The sequence below is a fragment of the Sorex araneus genome, chromosome 1 (assembly GCF_027595985.1).
Source record: "Sorex araneus isolate mSorAra2 chromosome 1, mSorAra2.pri, whole genome shotgun sequence".
In the NCBI taxonomy this organism is placed as follows: domain Eukaryota; kingdom Metazoa; phylum Chordata; class Mammalia; order Eulipotyphla; family Soricidae; genus Sorex; species Sorex araneus.
Genome location: NC_073302.1, coordinates 39,319,105 through 39,344,111, shown reverse-complemented (window position 1 = coordinate 39,344,111; position 25,007 = coordinate 39,319,105). Strand labels below are relative to the sequence as shown.

The 25,007-nt window shown below is 37.4% G+C and overlaps 1 protein-coding gene across 1 annotated transcript in view; it reads left to right on the top strand.

Moving 5' to 3' along the window:
* UNC13B (unc-13 homolog B) overlaps window positions 1-25,007 on the top strand; it is a 223,837-nt gene that overhangs the window by 108,411 nt on the left and 90,419 nt on the right. The window contains exon 8 of the mRNA XM_055136355.1: window positions 8,444-8,678. Coding sequence (XP_054992330.1) covers window positions 8,444-8,678 — 235 coding nt within the window. The remainder of the gene's footprint in view (window positions 1-8,443; window positions 8,679-25,007) is intronic.

The window sequence follows — 25,007 nt, the reverse complement described above, 5'->3', positions numbered from 1 at the left end:
CCCTCTTGGAGAGCCCGGCAAGCTACCGAGAGTATCCTGCCAGCACAGCAGAGCCTGGCAAGCTACCATGGCATATTCAATATGTCAAAAACAGTAAAAACAATGGGTCTCATTTGCCTGACATGAAAAGAGCCCCCAATATGGCAGCATTAAGAAGGATGAGCAAGGAGAGGCTGATAAAATCTCAGGGAAGAACTAGACTGCCAAAATGAAGAAAGACTAAAATGACTCTCTGTACTTTCAATGCATGAATGCTGGCATCGGAAGCATCCATCGAGGACCTGATGGTGCAAGTACATAAGATCAAGTACCACATCATTGATCTGACCGAAACAAGAAGGCATCGATCACATCACACCATTTTCAACAGTGGAGAAGACTGTTCCTTGGAACATGCAACAATAGAAGCATTGGTGGTGTCAGTGTCCTTATCAACACAAACTTGGCCATGAGCATTGATTCATTCAAATGCCTAACAACCCGAACCAGGCGATTACACTTGAATAGATGTGGCTCACTGCCAGCAGTTTCTATCTTCATCATCTACGCACCAACATCCAACTACGATGAAGAAGAAATTGAGAAGTTCTACATGGAGCTGGAGAAGTTCTATAAAGAAGACCACACCTTCTACAAGATTATTGTTGGTGATTTTAATGCCAAGATAGGTTCGAGAAGGTCGCCCGAAGAACTCCACATTGGGACCCATGGCCTAGAATGGAACAAACAGGGTGAGAGACTGTCTGAGTTCATCATGTTGACCAAGACCATTCATGGTAACTCACAGTTCCAGAAGGCCGAATCTAAATGTTGGACATGGGAGTCTCCCGGTGGACAGTTCCACGTGGGAGTCTCCCGGTGGACAGTTCCACAACGAAATTGACCACATCATATTCAATCAAAGGTTTTTGCCTGATCGATGTCACTGTTGTCCCATAATTCCAAATGGGATCGGACAACCATCTCCTTAGTGCAAAATTCTACTTTGCAGAATGGGGAGAAAGGTCTGCGAAGTTTAAGTTTAAGAAGAGAACTCCCAGAATGACCACCAACTGGGATCTCTTTGGTACTGTTGCAGCAACATGGAAAGATGCCATCGTTGACAACATCAATGAGGAATACAATGGACTGGTTCAGCACCTCCATCAATGTGTGAGGAATGCCAAGAGTGGGAAAGCCACAAACAGATACCTGTCTTCGGAAACTCTTGAGCTCATTCACCAACGTGGTTTGGCACGAGCCTCAGGCAATCACAAGCTAATGTCTGAACATGCAAAGCTGTGCAGAGAAGTGATAAAGGAAGACCTCAGAGAGGAGCAGCAGTGTTGGCCAATGAGGCAGAAGCTGGGGAAAGTATTCACAGCACTCGTCTGTCCTTCGCCAACAACAAGACCAAGATGACTGCCCTCTGAAGTCCTGATAGATCTGTCACATCTTCCAGAAGAGCAATGGAGAGGATTATTCACGACTTCTACTCAGATCTCTTGAACAGCCATGTCCACCTGCCCACATACCAAATTCTGCAGGATGGATATGTCGTTCCCAACATACTCCCTTCTGAAATCCGTCATGCCATTTCATTAGTAAAGACGCATACAGCACCCAGTCCAGACAAGGTCAGACCTGAACACCTGAAGAATCTGCTGCCTATGAAAACAGGATGAGAACGCTATTTGGGTATCCCAAAGAGGAATCGAAAGAGCTATGCTTGGAGTATAACATTTCACTCAAGTGAGAGGAGGAATCCGGAGTTCTGACCTCTGTCAACGATTAAGAATCAGGGACGCTGTCTCGTTTGCAAGGCATCAAAAATCAGATGGGCTAGATACATAATGTGATTTAGAGACGACTGCTGGACTAGAACTGTTACCAACTGGATTCCACAGGATATCAAAAGACGAGTGGCCGCCCACCTACAAGATGGTCACACTTCTTTGTCAAAACCCTGAACAACAACAAAAAAATACAAAACCCTGAATGAACAGTTTGAGGCTCTTTGTGTTCCTGGAGTGAGGAGATTCCATTGGGATACACTAGCACAAAACAGGGACGAATGGAGATGTTACTGTCGCCTGCTCAAGCAAATCGAAGATCAATGGGATGATAAGTGACATGTGACAAGTAATAAGATACGATGAACCTTTTGGCCAATTTGGGTTCAATCCTGGTACTATATGGTCCTCCGAGCACCATCAGGAGTGATCCTTGAACATACTTTTTGTATGCTCCCTAGCCATATGCAGGTATTTCTGGAGAAGTGTTTATTAATATTTTATCTCCATTTTTAATAATTTTTGGGGGGACACCATGGTAGTCAGGAGCTACTCCTGTCTGACTGGGGGGTTGAGCCTGAGGCTCCCACATGCAAAATGTGCATTCCAGCCTTTTGAGTGACCCCTCAGGTCTTCTGTATGTTTTTGTTAACATTTATGAATTCTTTATATATTTTAAATGTTAACATTTGCCATATGATGTGAAAATATTTACCTATTTGGTAAAATGCTTTTGTATTTGATATTTTCTCCAGGGTGCATTAGTCTTTTAATAGATTTATTTGTTTATTTTTCTTTTGCTTCTCTTGCTTTTGGAGTCAAATTCCCATAAACATTTCTAAGGCTGATGTCTTGATACACATATTCTTACAATGAAGCTAAATTACCCCTTGTTTCTTAGGAGAAATGCCTATTTTTAGAGATTTGTCACATTCATTGCCTTAAATTCAGTTTGATTATAGTATAGGATTTAAATTTAACTAATATTGAATTATTCATTTTGACAAATGAATAACATTTTTACTTTTTCTTATTAATAAGATTCTATTTTAATAATTTTATAGACAATCATAAAAACATAGCTATCCCTGAATATTTTTCAAGTTACTTTTTTTATATATTGGAAAATTAGGTTTTAAGGCAATTCTTTTGCTTTTTAAATTTCAGTGAAAATCAGCAAAACTGGACATTATCATTCCCAGGCAAGGGAAATTACTCTTTTCTGCTGTCTCAAGCCTGAACTCCTTATGAATATGTTGTGGTAGGCTTTGGTTTGGTGAATTCAGATCAGAAAGATTTCTAAGGGGCTGGAAAGATGGATTAACGAGCAGGATTTGAGCCCCAGTACCACAGGGTTCAATGGCACCACCAGGTGTGGCCCCCTCAAGATACTCCCTCCGGGGCCGGAGCGATAGCACAGCGTGTAGGGCGTTTGCCTTGCACGCGGCCGACCCAGGTTCGATCCCCGGCATCCCATATGGTCCCCCAAGCACCTCCAGGAGTAATTCCTGAGTGCAAAGCCAGGAGTAACCCCTGAGCATCGCTGGGTGTGACCCAAAAAGCAAAAAAAAAAAAAAGATACTCCCTCCTCCCCCCCAAGAAAAAACCCCAAATAACAAAGCCAAAACAAAACTCAAAAATCAACCAAACATACTAAAACAAAGATGATGGGAGTTTTTTAGACAAGAGATCAAATTTTTCATGGTTTGATTAGGGCATGTTTTATTAGTTCCTAAATTATAATGTTCTGAGAGAAAGCTTGTCCAGAAGAAAGAATATGAAAGTAATTTTTAAAAATTTATTTTTTTCCTGATAGAGTGCTTAGCAGAGAGCAAGAGATTTGTCTTAATCTTGGTAGAAGACAGATGCTCTCTACATGTTATGTAAAATTAATGTAAATAAGTAATATATGCTCAGTAAGATCAGGTACATTATAATTTGTTGTATGGGTAAATGTCTGAGTTCTGTTTAAACTTGTCTTTCACTCTTCCTCTTTGCTACCACTTGCTGTTTTCTTAGGTCACTGGACCTATTTGGGCTGGGGAGAGCAGCAAAGTACGTAAGAATTTGTCTTAAAATTTTTTTTTCTTTTTTTCTTCTTTTTTTTTTCCTTCCACCCCCCACGTCTTAAATTTTTTTTCATCTTACCTTTTAACATATTCCCTCTGAACTATGAAGTTGGATATTCATGCATACTAGCACATATAATTTCATTACATTCTCTTCTATGGATACAGTTACTTATAGTAGACTGTTAAGTTGGTTTTTTAATGATCTCTCTCTCTCTCTCACACACACACATCCACACATGCACACACAACAGTGAGAGAGTGAGCGAGAGAGGGAGAGATTGAGATCTAACTTATTAGGTACCTCATAGATTGATGTCTTGATGTTGATGAGAGAGAGAGGAAAAGAGAGCAAGGGGGAGGGAGAGGGAGGAAAAGGAAGGGAGGGAGGGAGAGGGAGAAGGAGAGAGAGAGGTTTCCAATAGGTACTAAGGAGAGTCACATTAAGTAGGTAAAAAAAAGTAAGCTGTGAAAAAGAAATGTTGGAATTCTTACTCATTTCTCTGATGAAATCCTAACTATATTCTGGATTTAAAGATAGGTATTCAAGGTGGGAAGATAGTTCATGTGATAGAGCACATACCTAGCACATGTGAGGCCCTGAAGTCAGTCCCTAGCACTACTGGTTGCACCAACCACCAAGCCTTCAGGCACACTAGGCTGAGTCTTACCAGAGTAGTTAGTATCCTGCCCCCTCTAGTCCTACCCACCTCAGCATGCTGACTATGACCACTATAATTGAAAAAAAAAAAAAAGACATGGACTCAATGCAGGAGTGGCACACATTAAGAGCACCACTGCACCATTGTTCATTATTTCATTCATTTTTTTTAGAATTTATGACTGCTTTATGCCTCTTTGCCCTAGATCAGATTACCGTCCTCAGCCTGCTTTTCCAAGTTTTTTTTTATCATTCATTTCCATATTCTTTTATTATATATCAAATAAGAAACAAAATGTTTCTCAGAATTACCACAGTCTTTCTTACCACTAGGCCTTTAGCTCCAATGCTGTTATCTAGATTCCAGAAGGTATTTCTATCCAATCATGATTATTGAAAACCCCACCAATCTTTCAAAACCTTCTCTCCAGAACTCTTTTTCTAGTGACTCATAGCATTTGGTTTATACTGTTTTCATTAGAAATTTTCAAATTTCCCTGTATTTATATATATTTGTATCCATATTTTCTTTCTCCTATTAGACTGATACATCGATGCTCCATTATTTTAATGTGTAATTTATTTTTTTTCTTTTTTTGGGGTCACAGCCATCGATGCACAGGGATTACTCCTGGCTTTGCACTCAGGAATTACTCCTGGCAGTGCTCGGGGGACCATATGGGATGCTGGGAATTGAACTCGGGTCTGTCATGTGCAAGGCAAATACCCTACCCACTGTACTATTACTCCAGCCCCCTGTAACTTTTCTTTATCTTTTAATTTTCTATCTTTCATATAGACTTTACCCAGGGTTTTCAACTTTTGGAAGTAGTGTGACTTATGCTGAAAAATTAAACCTGCACTTAGCTTTTATTTGAAGCCAGAGGTCTTATATTATGACTGAAATGTGCTGTAGCAGAGTATTAGAACCCTTGAGAGACTAAAAGCACAATTCTTTCATTCAAGTTGTTCATCTCCTTTTTCAGTTTCTAATTATCTCTGGCGGTATCAGGAAGTTTGCTTTTTAAAAATACTGATGATGTGAGGGGTAGAAAAGCTGGCATTTGTCTTCTTCCTACTTTTTTTCCTCTTTTGCTTCATCTCACAACCTTTTATTTCTTTCTGTCCCCACCTACTTTTCATATTTTTTTTCTATTCCCAACTACTTTAAATCATTTCTGAATATTTGCCCCTCTTTTTAACTTTAGAAATGTCAAGGATTAGAAAAGTTTCTGGGTATTCATCTCAGTGCCTAAAATTAAAAGGAGCATTATTTAGGATCACTAGACCAGATGCAATGAAAAACTAAGGGGTTACCATGTGACTCTGGATTGCAGGCCCCCTGCTCCTTCTGGTCAAAAGTTTGTCTATTACTGCTTCCTCTTTCTAGACTCAGCCTTGTTGTCTGGGTCCTCTCCTCATGTTTCTGCTGGAGTCTAAGTAGACTTCACTTTGTTTCCTTTTGGCCTCTGCCCCATCATCTGTATGCATGAGTAATCCAATACTGACTTCTTCACATTTCCTTTGTGGATTCAGAAAGGATGTCTGAAAGGCATACTGGGTTTTGGCCTTTGATAAGTTTCCCTCAGGTTTGAATAACAAAGGCATCTGGGTCTAAAACTAGTAGCTCCAGTGTTTTTTTTTCCAGATCTGTGATCAGAATGTTTTTGCATGTCCTATTGTTTTTGTTGTCAGTCTTTACTGTGTATCCTCTGCTTTCATTGGCAAAGTGTTACTTATTGTTCCTTGAGCATTTGAAGGATGCTTTTCCTTTCTTTCTTTCTTTCTTTCTTTCTTTCTTTCTTTCTTTCTTTCTTTCTTTCTTTCTTTCTTTCTTTCTTTCTTTCTTTCTTTCTTTCTTTCTTTCTTTCTTTCTTTCTTTCTTTCTTTCTTTCATTTTATAGGTTTATTTATTGAATCACGGTGAGAATAGTTACAAAGCTTCTGGGTTTAAGTCTCAGTCATACAATGATGAAACACCCGTCCTTTCACCAGTGCACATTTTCCACCACCAAGAACCCCAGTATACTCCCCATCCTATACCCTCCCCCTACGGGTGTGGCAGATGATTTCCATATTACTCTCTCTCTACTTTGATTACATTCAATATTTCGACACCAGACCCATCATTATTATTTAGGATTTTTCTCCCAACACTGAAGGTTAGCTTTTTGAAATATCGATCTTTACTGAGATTCTGAGCATTCTCTTGCTCTTTTTTATTAGAAAGGGGTGGAGTGAAATCACATCTGCTGATGCTCAGGAGTTTACTCCTGGCTCTGCACCCAGGAATTACTCCTGGCGGTGCTGGGAGGACCCTATGGGATGCCAGAGATTGGATGCCAGGATGCCGGAATTGGCCGTGTGCAAGGCAAATGCCCTACCTGCTGTACTATTGCTCTGGCCCATGCAAATGGGTGAAAGCTCATTATATCTTCTTACCCCTACTCCCACTTGTACCCATAATGGTTTGAAATGTAATGCTCATGTTTTCCTGTTTGTGAAATCCATGTTTGTGTTCCCATCTCTGAGTAGAACAAGGTTGTTTAAAAAGCCATGTGATAGTTTTTTTAGTTACCTTTTTATTACCATTTATCCCTAAGTTTTATTACTTTTGTCTTGATTTTTTTCTAGTTAATATTAATACTTCAATTTCTATTGCTGGGATGTAAGTACTTCAATATGAGCAATTATAAAATCTAATCTTATGGATTCAGAAGGTTTCTGCTGCCCACATTACTATCAAAATTATTTTTAAAAAAATACTAATGTGAGGACTCCATCATCTGCTAAAAGTATTTTTATTCTTGGATAGTGAATGTTCCTTTTCCTCATTGTGAGCCAAATAGGAATTTGGCAAGAAAGAACATAATGGGACCCTGTTAATCATACACATATGGGGATAGTGTCAAAAATCACTTTTCTATAAAATAATTTACAAAGCACTGTTAGGTTGAGCTCCTGTTTCAAAATTGTGTTGCACATTTTTGTTTTTATTTGGAGCAGGATTTGTGATCATTTTAGCAAAGGTTGAGAATAAAACTGAAGGAGCTAGTGAGATAGTACAGAGATTAAGGCACTTGCTTTGCATGAAGGCAAAGCTGTGGCAATGGTTTAAATTTTCTGAGCACAGAGCTAGGAGTGGCTCCTGAGTACCATTAGGTGTGACCTTCACCCAAATGAACAAAATTTTAGCTAATCAGATGCTGCTCTGAATATCTGGAATAATCTTTAAAATTGTAGTCACTGCTATTAAGTAAACTTGGCTTCATTGTCCACAGGATATGACTGGCAGTATATATCTTTTGCTGTTCCTCTTTAATTCATAATTTGGTTGGAATGATGACTCCAGACTATAGGTTGATAGAAAAACTTTATACACAGTTAGGAAAAAACATAGACTATTACTTCTCAGCTGTCTCTAGAGTTTGGGGTTTGATTTCTTTAGCTTTCCTAATTTCCTGGCCTATGTTCTGATATTGAACCTGCTAATTTGGTTCAGTTGGATATTTTAAAATCTGAAAACATCAAGCCAACCTCAAACAGCAATTTCATCTTTTCTAAAATATGGATAAACTATTTTTTTTTCTCTAGCCCCCTTTGATAATTGTAGAGGACCAAAATCTGCTCATGGCATTTAAAAAGCATATTTTATTTAGGGTTATGATAGCTAGAGAAGGATTATAAACAGATTCTGCATTAGGAAAATATGACAGAGCTCTTCTAAAACTTGGCACTAAGATAAGATCTTAATCATTTGATTAGGAGAGACACTTTGGGTTATGAGATAGTCTATACATGGCTTTGAGATGATTGGGTTCATGTGCTGCTCAGCTTGACATTGTTCTCTAGGCTGTGGCTACCTGAGTTTGAAAGCAGAAAAAGTTTTGTAAGAACTGAATAAAGCTGGGATGCTTTGATTGATTGTGCTTATTCCACAGCTTTTGAAGATGCAGATAGTGCCGTCGATGATCGAGATAGTGACTATCGCAGTGAGACCAGCAATAGCATCCCTCCTCCTTACCATACAACGTCCCAGCCCAATGCTTCTGTGCACCAGTTCCCTGTGCCTCTACGATTGCCACAGCAGCTGCTCCTTCAGGGCAGTTCTCGGGACTCTTGCAATGATTCCATGCAGAGTTATGATATTGATTATCCAGAGCGTCAGGCCCTCAGGTAGGTATTTGAAACAGCATTTTCTCTTTCATCATGGATGTTACTGGCAGCAAGTATTAGGCACTTTCACATAAGATTGTATTGAAAATATAGCAGTATAATGGGCCAAGTTTTAACTATTTTTAGTGTAGATTATTAGTTATTTTTACTCTCCTATATTTTCACTTATACATATTTCCACCAATAGTAAATCTCTTTGTGATTGCCATTTATGAAAGTGGATGCCCTTTTAGAGTAGGTGGTTAAAAAAAAAAACTGCTTGCCCCTTTGCTCAGCTCAATGATTTTGACATATTTCCTTCATCAAGATTTCAGAAAGAAAATTACGGAAATTAGATGTTTGGACAATCCTTTCTACATAAATATTTTCTTGATAGCTTCAGAAAATATGGTATATTTTCTGAATATACCATATAAAACCAATATGATATCAACAGAGCAGATTCAGTAATTTTGCTAGAACTTGAAAACTATATTTTGTCCTTAAATATATAAACATTTTTATGGTTAAAAGCATTAAGGTGCAATACAGCATAGAATTAAAAAAATATCTCTTCCATGACTATTATTATTCTCTACTCAGTTCCGTTCCTATTTATTGATTTAAATTTTTTTTAAAATTCATTGATTTAAAAAATTTTTTTCTATGGTAGTTTAGGTACTGTTATTACAGTAGTGTTAACTTTCATGGTTTTGATGAATAAAGTTACAGCACCTTTACCACCGGAACTGTTGTATTTTTGTTTCCTTCCTTAAATACTAGTTCTGTAAAAGCAAATATGTACATAAGTGCTCTCCTCTTCTCTCTAATTAAAATTTAGAGAAAGAATAAAACAATATTCATGCTGCCCAGATTCATCAGTTATGTTAACATTCTTAATTTACTTTATCTCATTCAAATGTGTATTTATATATACAGGGATTCTTTCATGTTATAGACACCGTGTTATTTCACCAAGAAGTACTTCAACATGTAACTCCTAAGGAAAAGGACATTCTCTACATAACCTCACTCCTGTGATCGCACTGTAAAAACTTTTAATGATACAATTTGATTTAACATATAAACATATTTGAATTTCTCCAAGTTATTCTGGTATTTTAATTTTTTACTTCCTTTCTTTAAAAAATTTTTTTCCCAGTAATTTTCTATATGAAGTTTTTTCTTTTTGGTTCAAGAGCTAAAAAAGATCATGGTGCATTGCACTTGATTTTCCTGTTTCTATAGTTTTTTCCAATCTAGCAGAATTCCCCACTTTTTTTTTTTTTGATTGTTGTTAATAAGAGTGCCTCATAATTTGGTTTTGTTTTATCATTTCTTTTAGTTTAGAATTGCATCAAACATTTTTGGTAAAAATTCTATTAAATGATGTTTCCTTTGCAGTGCATCAGGGTTCACATAATGTTACTTTATCACACACATTATTTATGATACTTAGTTTTGATCAGATTTTTCCAATATAAAGTTGCCTTTCCCCTTTGTAATTTAAGTATATGAGTGATATTTGTTGTTTGTTTTGCTTTTGTTTTGTCCACATCGAACTGTGCTCAGAGCTTATTCTTGACTCTGTGCTCTCAGGGATCTCAGGGAACACTCCTGGCAGTGCTCTGGGGACCATATATGGTACCAGAGTTGGTCATATGCAAGGGAAGCACTGAAAGCCCTGTACTATCTCCCTGACCCCTGAATGATATTCTTAATCACTAGATAATAAGTGAGATACTATCAGTAGTCTGCTTTCCCAACAATATTTCAACCATTGTTTTTATTTTTATGTTTCTGAGGAATTGAACTCATATGAGACCATAAAGATGCAACATATGCACTCTACTACTGAGCCACATTCCCAGCTGCCCATTGGTTTTTAAGATCTATTGATAATCCTTGCTCAAATCACTTATTTCATTGACTAAAGGGTTTTTTTTGTTTATTTTTTTTCCTCAAAAAACATTCCATAGCTGGAGATATAGCTGAGTGATAAAACACGTGCGTTAGAAGTGTGAGGACCTGTCTAACCCAAACATGAAAGCTTGTAACTATCTCACAGTGATTCAATAAAATTTAAAAAAAAAAAGCAAAAAAAAAGCAAAAAGAAGTGTGAGGACCTGAATTCAATCCCTAGCACGTCAAAACCCCAAACCAAATAAAAAGAATAAATAAATAGGCAACATTCCAAGTTATCTCCTACTTTTGGTTTCTGAGATTCATCATACCAAGGCTGATCTTTTATTGTTATTGCTTGTTTACTTCACTAAATGGGTGAATATATGTTCTGAGATTCAGATGGCATCTTCATACTAGAAAATATCCTGTTCAGTATACTATCTGAATTCTGAGAATATAACCAATGAATTTTTAAAAAATCTATTAGCCATTGTTTAAAATCTCAATTTTTATCTGCTTCTTAAAAGAAACATGTCGGGAATTTTACGAAAGTTCCCCTCTATTCCTTGCTGCTTTATTAATTTAGTGATTTCCCACTAAAGAAAAAAATCATAGCAAAAAAATTGGGGGGTCTTTTTCTCCCCCTTCTGTATTTGCAAATGTTCTTTGTGCAGGTCAGAAGTAGTAATCAACTAAACAACTGCATGAACAATAGCAATTAACCTAGGAATTTTCCCAGTAACATTTCAATTATTTTTCTGGGATAGTGCTGTAATAAATAACAGAATCATTAGTTAATCAAATTACATTTTTTCTTTCCATTTTTGGGGGATTCTTATATATATTCAGGGACTTAGGGACCCTTCTAGTTATTCTTAATTAGCTTGGTCAGTGGTTTAATGTGAGGGCTGAAGTATGTGATGGTGCAGGGGACTACCTGGGACCCCGTGATAGTTCATGCTGCTTGAGGGACCATATGGTGCTGGGGTCAGCTGTACTATCTCTCTGGCTCCTACATCACATTTTTTTATTTTTTTGCTTTTTGGGTCACACCCAGCAATACTCAGGGGTTACTTCGGCTCTGTACTCAAGAATCACTTCTGGCGGTGCTTGAAGTGATTCAAGCACTTCAAGCACCATATGGGTGCTGGCAATTGAACCCGGGTCAGCAGAGTTTAAGGCAAATGCCCTACCCACTATGCTATCACTCCAGCCCCCCCCCCCTTTTTTAGAATGAGGTTTAAAATAATTCTCAATCAGAAGAAATGTTAAACTGATTTTATTTATTATTATTGTTTATTTCAGAGTCAAGGGAATGAGACCCATCATTGTTAATGTATCTGGCATATTAATATGCCACGGGGAGCTTGCCAGGCTCTCCCCAGTGCAGACAGTAAACTCTCAGTAGCTTGCCAGGTTATCCAAGAGGGAGAACTAGTCTATCAGAAGTTGCATGGCTAATAAGGCACCATTGGGAAGGATGAGTAAAGAGGGGCTGCTAAAATCTTAGGGCTAGGATGAATGGAGATATTACTGGGCCTACTCGAGCAAATCAATGATCAACGGGATGACAGTGATACAGTGATACAGTCATTATTGTTTATTTAATTTTATTCAATTTTTTGGTTTGGGGACCAATCCAGAAGTGTTCAGGACTAACTACTGCCTGTGTGCTTAGAGGTCACGCCTGGCAAGGCCTGATTTAGGTCAGCCACATGAAAGGCAAGTGTTCTACCTGCTCTCCTAAAGTAAACATAATTTTGAGGGGGAAGGTGGGCCACACCCAGTAGTGCACAAGTACACAGTATTTCTTTCTTCTCTCTCTCTCTCTCTTTTTTTTGGGGGGGGGGGTTTGATCATATCTGCTGGCTCTGCACTCAGGAATTATTCCTGGCAGTGCTGACCTGGGTGTAATCCCCAGCATCCCTATGTTCTCCCGTGAGCACTGTCAGGATAGTTCCTGAGTACAAAGCCAGGAGTAACTCCTGAGCATTGCCAGGTGTTGGACCCAAAAAGCTCCCCCACCAAAAAAAGAGAAAAGTTCCACCAGAAAACTTAAAAAATCCCAAAACCAAATATAGTTTCTTCCAGGCTTGAGTTAGATTTTGAAGATACTGGAGACTAAAGTAACAGTTTGTAAGAAAAATGTCTTAAAGTAAATTTTCTCAACTAAATGGCCTTTCCCTATTAAGTCCAGAATAATAGAATACTGTAGTGTTGAGAGATGTCAAAAGGATACCAGTCCTACTCTTGAATTTTTTTTGTGTCTTAGCACCCATTTTCAATTTGTTTTATCGCAAAATATTGTTGGGTATGAGTAATAAAAGAATACACTAAGCTGGAATATTTCTAGTGTTCAGCCTCTTTCTATTTCCCCTCCTTATTACACAGGAAGCAGGCAGTCTCTAACCTAATTAAGAGGTCAGCTCTCTTCTTTTAAAACATTTTTTAAAAATTCTAAATTTTATTTATTTATTTTTTATTGAATCATTGTGAGATACAGTCACAAAACTTTCATGTTTGAGTTTCAGTCATACAATGATCAAACACCCATCCCTCCACCAGTGCACATTTTCCACCACCAATGTCCCCAGTATCTCCCTCCCACCCCATTCCCACCCCTCCTGCCCATGTGGCAGATAATTTACCCCATACTCTCTCTACTTTTGGGCATTATGGTTTGCAATATAGATACTTGAGAGGCTATCCCATTTGGTCCTTTATCTACTTTCAGCACACATCTCCCATCCAGAACTATCCCTCCAGCCATCATTGACTTGGTGATCCCTTCTCTATTCCAGCCACCTTCTCCCCCAGCTCATGAAACAGGCTGCCAAACATGGAGCAATATTCCTGGCCCTGTCTCTACTGTCCCTGGATGTCAGTCTCATATTATGTTATTTTATATTCTGCAAATGAGTGCAGTCATTCTATGTCTGTCCCTCTCTTTCAGTCAGCTCTCTTTATTCCTTGACTTAGTGAATATGTCTGCTTTTGTAAACAATATTAAGAACATTTTCATTTTACTGTGAACTCAATGTGTTGATTTCCAAAAAATTACGATTCTTTAAATAATTTACTGTTTTTGGTATTGTAACAAGGTTTGATTGTCAAAGATTGCTTTAAGGGCTGGAGTAGTAGTCAGTAGATAGGGCATGTGCTGAGCATGTGGTTGACATGGGTTCAATCTCTGGCACCCCATATTGACCCGTGAACCTGCCAGGAGTGATCCCTGAGTGCAGAGTTCAGAATAAGCCTGAGCACAGTTGGGTATGTGCCCCCCCTCATGGCTTCAAAAAAAGGGATTTATTTTAATTTTGTATATATTATCTTTATTTTTCAAAGAAATATTTGACCATATTAACTATATTATCAAACCCAAATTCATTAACAAATTTAGGTTTCTTGAAAATTCCTATTGTTTTCATGTTTTTTGACATTGTAAGTGCATATTCACTATTAATAGGACGTGTTCATTTTGTTAGGTGTTTCTTTTTATTTGTTTGTTTTGGGGACACCTGGTGGTGCTTAGGGTTTACTCCTGGCTGTGCACTACAAGTTCATTCCTGATGGGGCTTGGGGGACCATATGGAGTGCTAGGGATTGAACCCAGGTTAGCAGGTGCAAGAAAAGTGCCCTACTAATGTACTATCTCTTTGACCCTTATTCTTATGAACAGATTCTAAAAAGCTCATCAATTACAAATGATAGCAAGTAAGGTACTTAAAATTTATAATAGCTACTCTTTTTTTGAAAATTATAAATCTATTTTACTTCATTAATATGATATTATTAATGTACATAGCCCTTATGTTTTTCAGTCTGAATAATAATTTTTTAAATCAAGTTGTAATAATTTTACTTTTATCTTTCCATTAACAAGCACTAAGTCTTATCATTTATTTCTTCCTTTTTTTTTTTTTGTTTTACTCTTTCTCCAATTTTATCCCTTTATATCAGGCAAGGCTTACAAGCTAAAAATGACAAAGCTAGAATTATTTCAGCTTTCTCTGATGTTGGTTTTAAAGAGCAAGAAGGTAAATATAACAAGTTAGAAGGGGAAATTTCACAAGAACTTCTAGAAAACAGTAACAGAAATGAAACAGAGGTAAGAGAAAGTAGAACTCTTTTAAAAACTGATAAATACTACCGTCAAGAAGAATCAAACTACAAGAATTGGAAAAAGATATCGTCTCAGAGCCAGGAAACAGAATTCCCAGCTCTCTCTAATTTTGACCTTCAGTTTGAAGCGTCTTTTTTCTCCAGATATTCTCGGAAATATAATACAATGGACAGGCAAAGAAAGAAGAAACCTTTACATAGTCATGATGGGGATAGTGAAAGAAGACAATATAATAGATCAAGAACTAAGACCAACTTCAAATGTATATATTTTGACACTGAAAATTGTAACTTTTGCCACACTGAAAAGAAGAACCATGGTCACACAATTTTACATCCCTGCAAAAATGGACTTGTAGTTGAGAGTGGCATGCCAGCCACTAAATTGGAAATTCAAGATCATGACCTTCCTGGTTGTTTTGAGAACTATGAAAAATCACCTGACTGTAAGCAGCATGTCACTAATTTCACTGCATTAGATATTTTTGAAGATCCTACTAGCAGTTCTTCTGATGAATGTCTGGGTTCTCCCATTTCTGACAAACAAGAATGTTTACTATCACCAACATGGTATTCATCCAATAACTGTCATAGTGGAGGATTTACTGAAGAGTGTTATATACAAAGCCCTGACTTTTCTATACAAAGAGTGAACTGTGATGCAAATAGACTTGGGTGTGCCATCAAAGAGATGATTCCTTCCTCTACTGAGGAACCTAAGGATGACTATATTGATACTATGGATGAACTTCAGTGTTTGGTAGAAACGGTATCAGATTATCTAGTAGAGAAAGAAGAGGAGAGTAATAGATTTGGTTCCCATTCAGAAACTAAAATAACATTTAAACACAATAGTACTATTAATAACGAACCAAAAATGCTTGAAGATCAAACAGCTCCTTTCACTGATGTCAAGTATGATAAAGACAAGTCCTTTTTTTCTGAGCTGAATGGAATGAAATGTGCTGTTGGTTCTTTATTTGGCTCACTCACAGAAAAGGTAGGGTCTGGTACAAAACATCTAACAACCTCTATGGGGAAGTTGGTTTATTTGGTTCCAGAGAAAACAGAAATTATTAATCAAACAGAGACAATTAATTCAGGATCTGAACCTGAAGACAAGTCAGTATTGGAGAAGGAGCTTTTCATGCAATGTCCAATAGCAGTTCAAACAGTTGCTAGTAAGGATATTGGCAAACAGGGTAAAACCTCTGGAGATGTGCAAACAGGTAATAAAACCAAAAGCTCAAGCATTCAAAATGCTACAGAAACTATTGGAAGGCACTCAGGTTCAGAGAGTCAGAGTTCTGTTATAAAATCTGTTTTCAGCATGCTAAATCCATTAAAGCTCTTTTCAGAAAAAGAGGATTCTAAAAAAGATGAGTGGGGCAAACAAACAAGAGAGGAAAACTTTATTGCATGTAGTTTGGAAGTTAGTCAGAGGGAGGACCCCATAGTCAATGATTGTAGCCTTGTCCCTTTAGAAAATAGTGATGGAGAAGCTACCAACATATCAAGTGATAATTTATTTTCCCAAGTGACCAAAGAACCTTCAAACCTAGTCAGTTCTGAAAGTAAGAAAGATGATATTGAGGGTCTATTGGAAAGAACACCTTGTGAAGATCTCTGTCTTTTACCAGATCAATCAAAAATATGTGTCAAAAGTACTTTGAGACATCCTTGGATAGTTGGCAGTAGAAGTGCAAATGAAGAGCCTTGTTTAAAGCTTTTAGAAGAAGATAAAGTTATTAGTGGTGATGATGATTTCCTTGAGCCACTCAGAAAATCCTTTAGCCATTTCTTGCTCACTGCCCCTGAGGAATGTTCAAAAGAAACTTTGTCAGAATCTGTGAAAACTCAAGAATTGGAAGAAGATATATTAGAATGCTCTAGGAAAGGACATTCCTTTTCCTTCCGTGGAAAACTACAAATTCCATTTTCAGGAGTTCTTAGTCATTCAAAAAAAAGGCAGGATATAAAAGAGAAAAAAAGCATTTTTCCTTTGTTTAATTTACTTTTCACTGATAGTCATATGGATATCAATGACCAGCCTGTTTATGACTCAGCGGTAGCCATTGATGAAGAGAGCCAAAGAAATTGCCTTAAAAATCCCATACTTGGTTCAACAAAATCTAGTTCAGTTTCAAATATTCCTAAGAATCTAGGGAAACATAGATGTTCAGATAAATTAAATAAAAAACAACAACAAAAATCCCCTGAAGCTGCCAAAATGAAAATATTAAAGTGTGATTCAGTTCCAAATATTAATAATGAACTTGGGGAATTCGAAAGTAAAGAAGAATTAAATCCAAGTGACAACATAGCAGTAGATAATTGTGAAAGAGATAATTTAGGCACCCCTCAAGTTGTACCTAAAGAATATATGCTTTCATGTTCTTCAGGAAAAAATAAAAATCTTACACAAGTGGTAACGATACTGGACTCTTATGCATTCACTTCTACCATTACAGAATCTACTTTAGTTAATGTAACTAGTCAAGACAAAGTTTTAGATAAAGCTTACAAGAAAACCAAAGAAAGTAGTCTTTCTGGTCTACGTAACAAATTTTCTTCTCTTGAAAACTTGTCTACACAACAAAAATTAAATTTGAGAAATGATGACTCCCGTAGCAGGAATAATATCCCAAGTTTACCCTCTAGAATTTTAAATCCAATTTCATATAGCAGTATGACTGAGTGTAAGCCAAATGAAGTAAAGTCTCTGTCTTATGATGGCAATAAGAGTTTGAATGGAAGTAAGTATTTCACTTTGGATGAGATTTCTGTTACTTCATGTGTTACTTCTGAGAACCAGAGGAATCATACTGAAAGGCAAACTTCTGGCTCCATAAAAAGCGTTTTGCCATTACCTAAGGAAAGCATACCATTATTTGGTGATTGGGTTAGCAATAATTGCTCTCCTACATGGAAAAATCAGCAAAGTGAAAAGTGTTCCTGCTCTTCTGGGAACAATGTACTCTACTATGCTCCAAGAGCTCAGCAGGGTTTCTTAGAGAAATCTTTGACTAAGAGGCTAACACCACATCAGGTTCTTGAGGCAAAACTACATGAAAACGCAAACAGTTTAAACCCATCTATCCTAAATACTAACATTTCTAATAAATCAAACCAGTGTCAGGTTTTTGAAGAGATGAATGATCTGTTCTATTATGAATGGGACTCTGATATAAAAGATTTCTCAAAAAATTCCAAAAAACTCCAGTCAGTTTATTACATGTTGAATCAGAATATATTACCATCAACTGATGTTTTCTTATGGCCTGATTTAGAAAACCCAGCAATAAATTTTTACCAAGAAGATCCTAATGCAAATATCTTAGATTGGGGAGTGAATCCAAACAGTGTCCTTTGGTATGACTTACCATATGAATCATTCAACCAGTCATCATTTAATGAAGATTGCTTAATAAGAGGTGATATGTGGGCCGCTAACTCATTACATGAAAATTCTAACCTTCTAATTAATGATAGTAAAATCTCATTAGAATTGCCTGTAGACTTAAGTTGTTCAAATTGTGAAACTACATATCCTGTGGTTGATCAAGCATCAAGAATAGATGAAAACTTTGGGTGTTCAAGTGTTGGTTATGAATACCAGGAATGGCTGTCATGTCTTGAAAATGGAGTGTGGTGGCCATCAGATAGTGGAGATTGTGGATATTATATGTTCCATGATGGTCAATATATCTATTCATTTCTCACTGATTCTACTGGTGAGTATGCTTATTTATTTATACCTGATTATTGTTATCAAGATTATTTGAATTGGAATTTTCAGTCAGATGATCTGTCAAACACTGTATTAGTTGACAACATTACTTCTCCCTGTAGTTTTAAAGTACTTGACAAAGAAGATGAATTATTGTGGTATGTTGAAGAGGAACCAGTTGATGATCCCCTTGATTTATCGGTAGTTTTGCCAAGGAGTGAGGAATCAATATATGTAAATTTAGAAACCTTTTCACAAGTTTTTGAAGAGTCAAGTAATGACCAAAGGGATCAGGCATTAGATTTTTCATGCTATAATACTAAAAAATTTAAAGAGGATTTCGGGCCTTCTGAAGACAGGTTCTGTTATTCTGAAGACCTCAAATATATGTTGGATCTCAGAAATCAGCCTCAAACTGTTGGTTATCATGTCTTAAGTAGAGATCAAATTATAGAGGGAGACATTCAGTCTTTAGCTAAAGATTCATCACTTCACCAATCCAGTTTCCAGTTGCCTCACTCTTACTCTAAAGAAGCTGCCTCTTTGGTTCATCTTGAAAATATGACTAATCTCTCTCAGCAAGCAGATGATATTTCATCATTGAGCAGTGTGACTTCGTTGTTTCCTACTTTGGGTGCTTTGGTTGAAAGTACCTTGAGTTTTGATAAAAATGAATCCTTAGAGACTCTGGTCATACAGAAAATGCAGAAAATGGATCAACAGTCTAAATTAGAGCTTTCAAGTGATAATGTTCAGTCACTGATCTTGAGTAAGCAATTAGAGAATAACTCTCAAAATGAGCAGAAAATTCTTATCAATGTTTCAGAGAAAAAGATACTATCCAATGTTCAACAATCAGAACTTACTAAGAATAAAATGCTAGAAACTCCTTTAAATAAAAACATTCATGTGAAAAAACAAAATTTGTTAAAAAATGTGTTTCAGGTAAGCCAAACAACTCCTCAGACTAAATCAGGAATAGGTGATGATGAAGTCATCAAAGTTGATTCTATTTCAGTTCCTCTTCCATCACAGATTAGTAGTGGCGAACACAAGAATTCTAAGTTTCCCCAGGACCAGTCTTTCAATGAATCTGAGAGAACATTATTTAAAAGTGCATTGAAATTCTTTGGTAGGGGAGAAGACTCTTCAGTAAGTTCAATAGAAAATGAAAAACATGCATCTGGATTTTTGAACCTCTTTAAAATACAGGTGAATAAAGAGGAATCCTCAAACTTTGGAAAGAATGGTGATAAAAATAAAAAGCTATTTCATGAAAAGAAAGAATCTGGTATTTCAAATATTTTTGATGTGTTTGGGGACTTTTTAAAAAGCAATGCAACTCATACACAAACATCTGAAAATATGTCTGTGTTTTCAGTGACTAATAATGAAGTCAAGTCAAATCTTAAATCTGAACAAGCAACTAACCAGGTTGTTGAGAATTCTCCTGCTGAACCAATTACCTCTAAAGGGAAGGTTAGAGTTAGAAGTTTGATTAAACAGAGTACTATTGATGAGAGTATGCTAAAAGAATCACCTGTTAGGGAAATTCAGGGTAATCATTTGACTGAAAAAAATGAACCATCCAGAGACGACCTAATCCAGCAGTCATCAAAAATATCTTTCCTATCAAGTTGTCTTAAAGAATGTCCCAAATATTCTTCAGTAGAAACTAGTAGTAAATCTATAGTGACAGAATCTCTAGAAAGTAATACAATATCTTCTGATATTCCGAATAGAAGAAATTCAAATGAACAGGATCAGTTTTCTGACAAAGACTGGGGTTTTTCAACTGCCACAACATTTTCATCCCAACCAGAGTTGCCAACCAGAAAAAGTATATTTTCTTTCCTGACAGGATCAAAAAAATCTGAGAACAGAGCCTTTCCTATTGTACCAAGAATGAAGGATGCCTCTCATGGTAGCTCTTTTGGTTTCTTTAACTTACCCTTTTTTGATGAAAAACAGCAGTCTCATGGGGGACAACATAAACTTGCAACTATTGCTCCAGTGACTACCCAACCTTCTAAGAAGCCAAGTGTTTTTGTAGACACATGTGATGCAATGACTAAAGGTTGCAATGGAAATAGGTATAGCATAGTCCAGGAAGTAATTCATGAAGAACAAATGACTCCCTGTGCTTCCATTAGCAAAATCATTGAAGTTACCGCCCTTCCAGGTGAGATGAATGTAGATGAAAACTATCAGGGAAAACTGAGCACCCCTCATGGACCAGAGACATCTCTAGCAGGTTTCCAGGTAAATCAATTGCAAAAAGATACTGTTCCTTGTACCCCAGGATTTCAGTCACAGGCTGAAGTACCAATCATTGATCCAGGGACCGTGGGGGTAGATCTCCATAAAAAAAAGGCTATCATTCAGGAAAGCCTCCCAAATGACTCACTGACCAAGTCTCTTTCACAGGGAAACCATATGACTGAAAAGCTAAACAATTTTGACACTCAGAACCACCAAAATGAAAGTTTTACTAGTGACCCTTTCAATTTGCCATTAGAAAAGATCCCTGAAGAGACCTTATCACAGACCTTGGAGACAACCTGTTCCTCTGCAGAGACAGGGTGTACAGAACCCTTCCAGAACCAAAATAGAGATAAAGATGAAGACCAATCTGTATTGGGCTCTTCAGTAGAAGTGTTATCAGAGTTTGTAACCAAAGTGAAATCTTTTTCTGGATGTTTAATGGAATCTCCCAAAACTTTCTCTGGACTATTCTCCTCTCTACAACATCCAAAGAAAAACTCCTTTTTCTCTCTTTCCTCTGGTGCATCCTCTCAGCCCCTCAAAGGTGAGTTATTTGAAATTTTCAAGAATATCAAACCAGAGATAAATGTACAAAAATCACCTGTCTCATCTTCTTCATGGCTTCAAAATGATAGTTCCAGAGAAACTATAGGATCAATATCTCCAAAAAACTTGTGTGGAGATGTTCCCTCTGCAACATTAAACTCAGAATTTACTCTTTGTAACAGTACTATGACTGTGGTTAGTTCAAAGTCAGACGTGGAGACTTTGATAGATGATTCTAAACTAATGACTGAAATAGAAAACAATAGTATTACTGGCAGTATTAAGGAGCCAAATGATTCTGAAATATTTGGGGCTTCATCTTTCTCAGGGGATGATACTAGACAAGGAGTATTATCTCTGAGTGATGAAGGAGATATGGGAATATTGCAGGCTACAGATACAGAGGCATCAATGGAAGCAGAACATACTTCATTGTCAGCACATATGAATTCAGATCCTACCTGTACTGCCAAAGATTATATTTCTTCAAGTCAGTCACTTCTTTCTTTTGATCCAGAACAAGCTATGCAGTCTTCTTCCACAAACCAAGACTTTTTGGGTCCACAGACAACTAAATTACCAGAAACTAATACTATGATTTCCAGTGAGACAGGTGTCAGCCAGAGTGCCACACTGGAAACCCAAGGGAACATTTCTCACCCTCTGTTGGAGAAACCTATGCTTTATTCCAAGAAAAGTTGTGAGATACTTGATGACCAGAAAGACCCATCTGAAGTCCCTCAGGAAATAGAGCAGCCAAGACCTTTTTCAGTACAAAACATGAGCAATTGGACAAAGCTCAGTTTTCCATCTTCTGCCACTGACTATAGGAAATCATTGAGCTCTTTCTTTTCCCCACCTTCCTCTTCAGTAAACAGAGCAGTGGATATTGGTTTCATATCCAGCTTTAAGAAGTTGTCAACTCTGTTTGAAGGAGGAAGTGACAAGAAAGGAACTCTAGAGGTAAATGATACAAAACCAAGTTTTGGAAAAAATCTAGATCTGTCAAGCCATTGGCCAAAAGAGAACAAAGAGGACCATGAACAAATGCCTTCAGAAACCTCCTCTCCGGTTTTGGTTATCAGCAGTCATCAGAACCTTAACTCCATTGAGACTGACAAAGCTTGGGAGTCTCATCAAATGTCTGTAAACAGTGCTGAGTCAATTAACTCCTGTTCTCAGCCCCCTTGGAACCCTGAGCAGATGGAGGCCAATCCACGTATATTTACTCTTGAGCTCACTGTTTCTGGAAAAATGGAAGACCAGCAAGAAATCCAAGCATCTGAAGAACACTGGGATACCAAAGACAACCTCTTTAATCCTACCCATACTTTAGGTAGCCATGAGAAAAATCCTTGTACTGCCCCTCCATTACCTTACCAGTCAGAAGAACAAGAAGAGGAGATGGTGTCTGCTAGCACTGACTCTGTTTCGAATGAACAACATCCAGTTACTCTGCATGACAGCAAGGAACTGACGATCATCCAAAGGCCTGTTCTCAGCTAAAGCATCATAAATGATTTTAAGGATTGACCATTTATGATGCAAATGAATTTGTGCTAGATTAGTCATAGACTGCCTTATATTCTTTTTGTCCTTCCTGTGTATTTCCTAGCCCCTGAGCTTCATATTAGCTTCATGTTAATACCAAGAAATAATGTGTGGGTCTTTACATCCTCTACTTTTCTAGTGATAAATCTAAATCATTTATTAGGACAAGGCTTAAAGAAAAGGTTTAAAGATTTAAGTATTTACTTGTTGTGGGTTCTTCTGCCTTCAGTAACACAGAATGCAGATGGGCTGGCAGGAAGTCATTGAATGTTGCATGTTATAACCACATTATCTGCTCTGGTGCTTCTTTGGGCCTTAGGCACTTGCATCTGTAATAGATAGGGAAAAACCAACTTTTCTAGGTCTTCTAACATGCAATGAGGCATTCCAGTGGCTATGAGGGTATTAAATGAGGCATTCCAGTGGCAATGAGGGTATTAAAGCACAAAGCACATGATTGCTGGGTATAATCTATATTTTATGTAATATAATCTGTATTCCACATGATTTATATAGCTTCTTCTAGAGTATCAGTCTCTTTCCATCTTTCTTTCTTTCTTTCTTTCTTTCTTTCTTTCTTTCTTTCTTTCTTTCTTTCTTTCTTTCTTTCTTTCTTTCTTTCTTTCTTTCTTTCTTTCTTTTTTTTTTGCTTTTTGGGTCACACCCGGCGATGCACAGGGGTCACTCCTGACTCTGCACTCAGGAATCTCCCCTGGCCGTGCTCAGGGGACCATATGGGATGCTGGGATTTGAACCCGGGTCGGCCGCATGCAAGGCAAACGCCCTACCTGCTGTGCTATCTCTCCAGATTTTTTTTTTTTGCTTTTTTTTTTTTTTGTGAAGACCACTTTGAATAAAACTATCTGAAAGGGTTGGGATAGGTCTTAAAAATTGTTACCAACTCACTTTGGAAAAGGATTGAATCACTTAGATTTAGTGAGTGATTCAAGTAATTTCTAGTTACTGCTTTTCTTTCTGTTTATTTACTACAGCTGATATCTCTGATAAAAGGGGAACATATTTCCTGCTCAGTATGGAAATTTAGGTCTTGGAGAAAGGGTTAAATTGGCCTTCAAGTTCAGAGAGCCTTTCTATATGGCCTTTTAGAGTTGGACTTTTCCCACTTTATTAAAAACTGATCTTAATCCTCATAGGCAAGTTCATCTTTAGGGTGTTCCCTATGCTACCAGGAATATCGTTGTAACATCCTTTTCTCTAAGACCATTCACCCCAGGACTTTGTTGATTCTAGCCTCCATCTTACAATAACTACCATTTCCAGTCATGCAGATGGCTGAGAGATGATCGAAAAACATGTCCACTATCCTTTGCACATTTTTGGGACAGGCATTTAAATTATAATTGTAAAGAAAGAAATGCCCTAAATTTAATAAAAAGCAGGAAAGGGAATGGAATTATTTTTTGTTTTTGGGTCACACCCAGTGATGCTCAGGCTCTGCACTCAGGCTCTGCACTCAGGAATCACACTTGGCTCTGCACTCAGGAATTACTCCTGGCAGGGCTTGAGTGACCATAAAGAATGCTGGGGATTGAACCCAGGTCAGCTGCACATAAGGCAGATGCCCTACCTCCTGTACTATCGCTCTAGCCTCAAAGGAATGGAATTTTTATCCACTTTTATCGCTAAAGAAAATTAGGACACTTAAGACACAGCCACTGGACAGATTGCTTTAGATGACTGAATAAAGAATTTTCAGCATAAATAGCTGTTTTAATCATTCTTTTAAAAATACATATAATTAAAAGTATAGTTTGGGTAATATGGTCATAATAATGTTCATGTTTTAATTATTCTTAGAATATCACAGGATAAAATATTTTATGTCTTTGGGCAACACCTGGTGGTATTGGGGCTATTCCTGGCTCAGTCTTTGGGACACCATATATTGAGATCAAACCCAGGGTTTTAGCATGCGAAGCATGTGCTCTAGTCCTTGGAGCTATCCCTGAGCCTCAGGATGAGGCATTCTCTTTGCTTTCTGTTTTGGGGCCACCACCAGCACTGCTTGGATCCTCAGGGGTTGCTCCCAGATGTTCTCAGGAACTATTCAGTGCCAGGAATGGTCTCCTGCATGCTAAGCAAGTGCCTCTGCTTGTTAAACTGGAGTCCCAGCCCCAGAATAAAGTATTCTTCAATGTCTATTGCTGTGTTCTGGCAGTGTTAGAGAACACAGCTTGTTTTGTTTTCCCTATTGTTGTGCTGTATTAGTT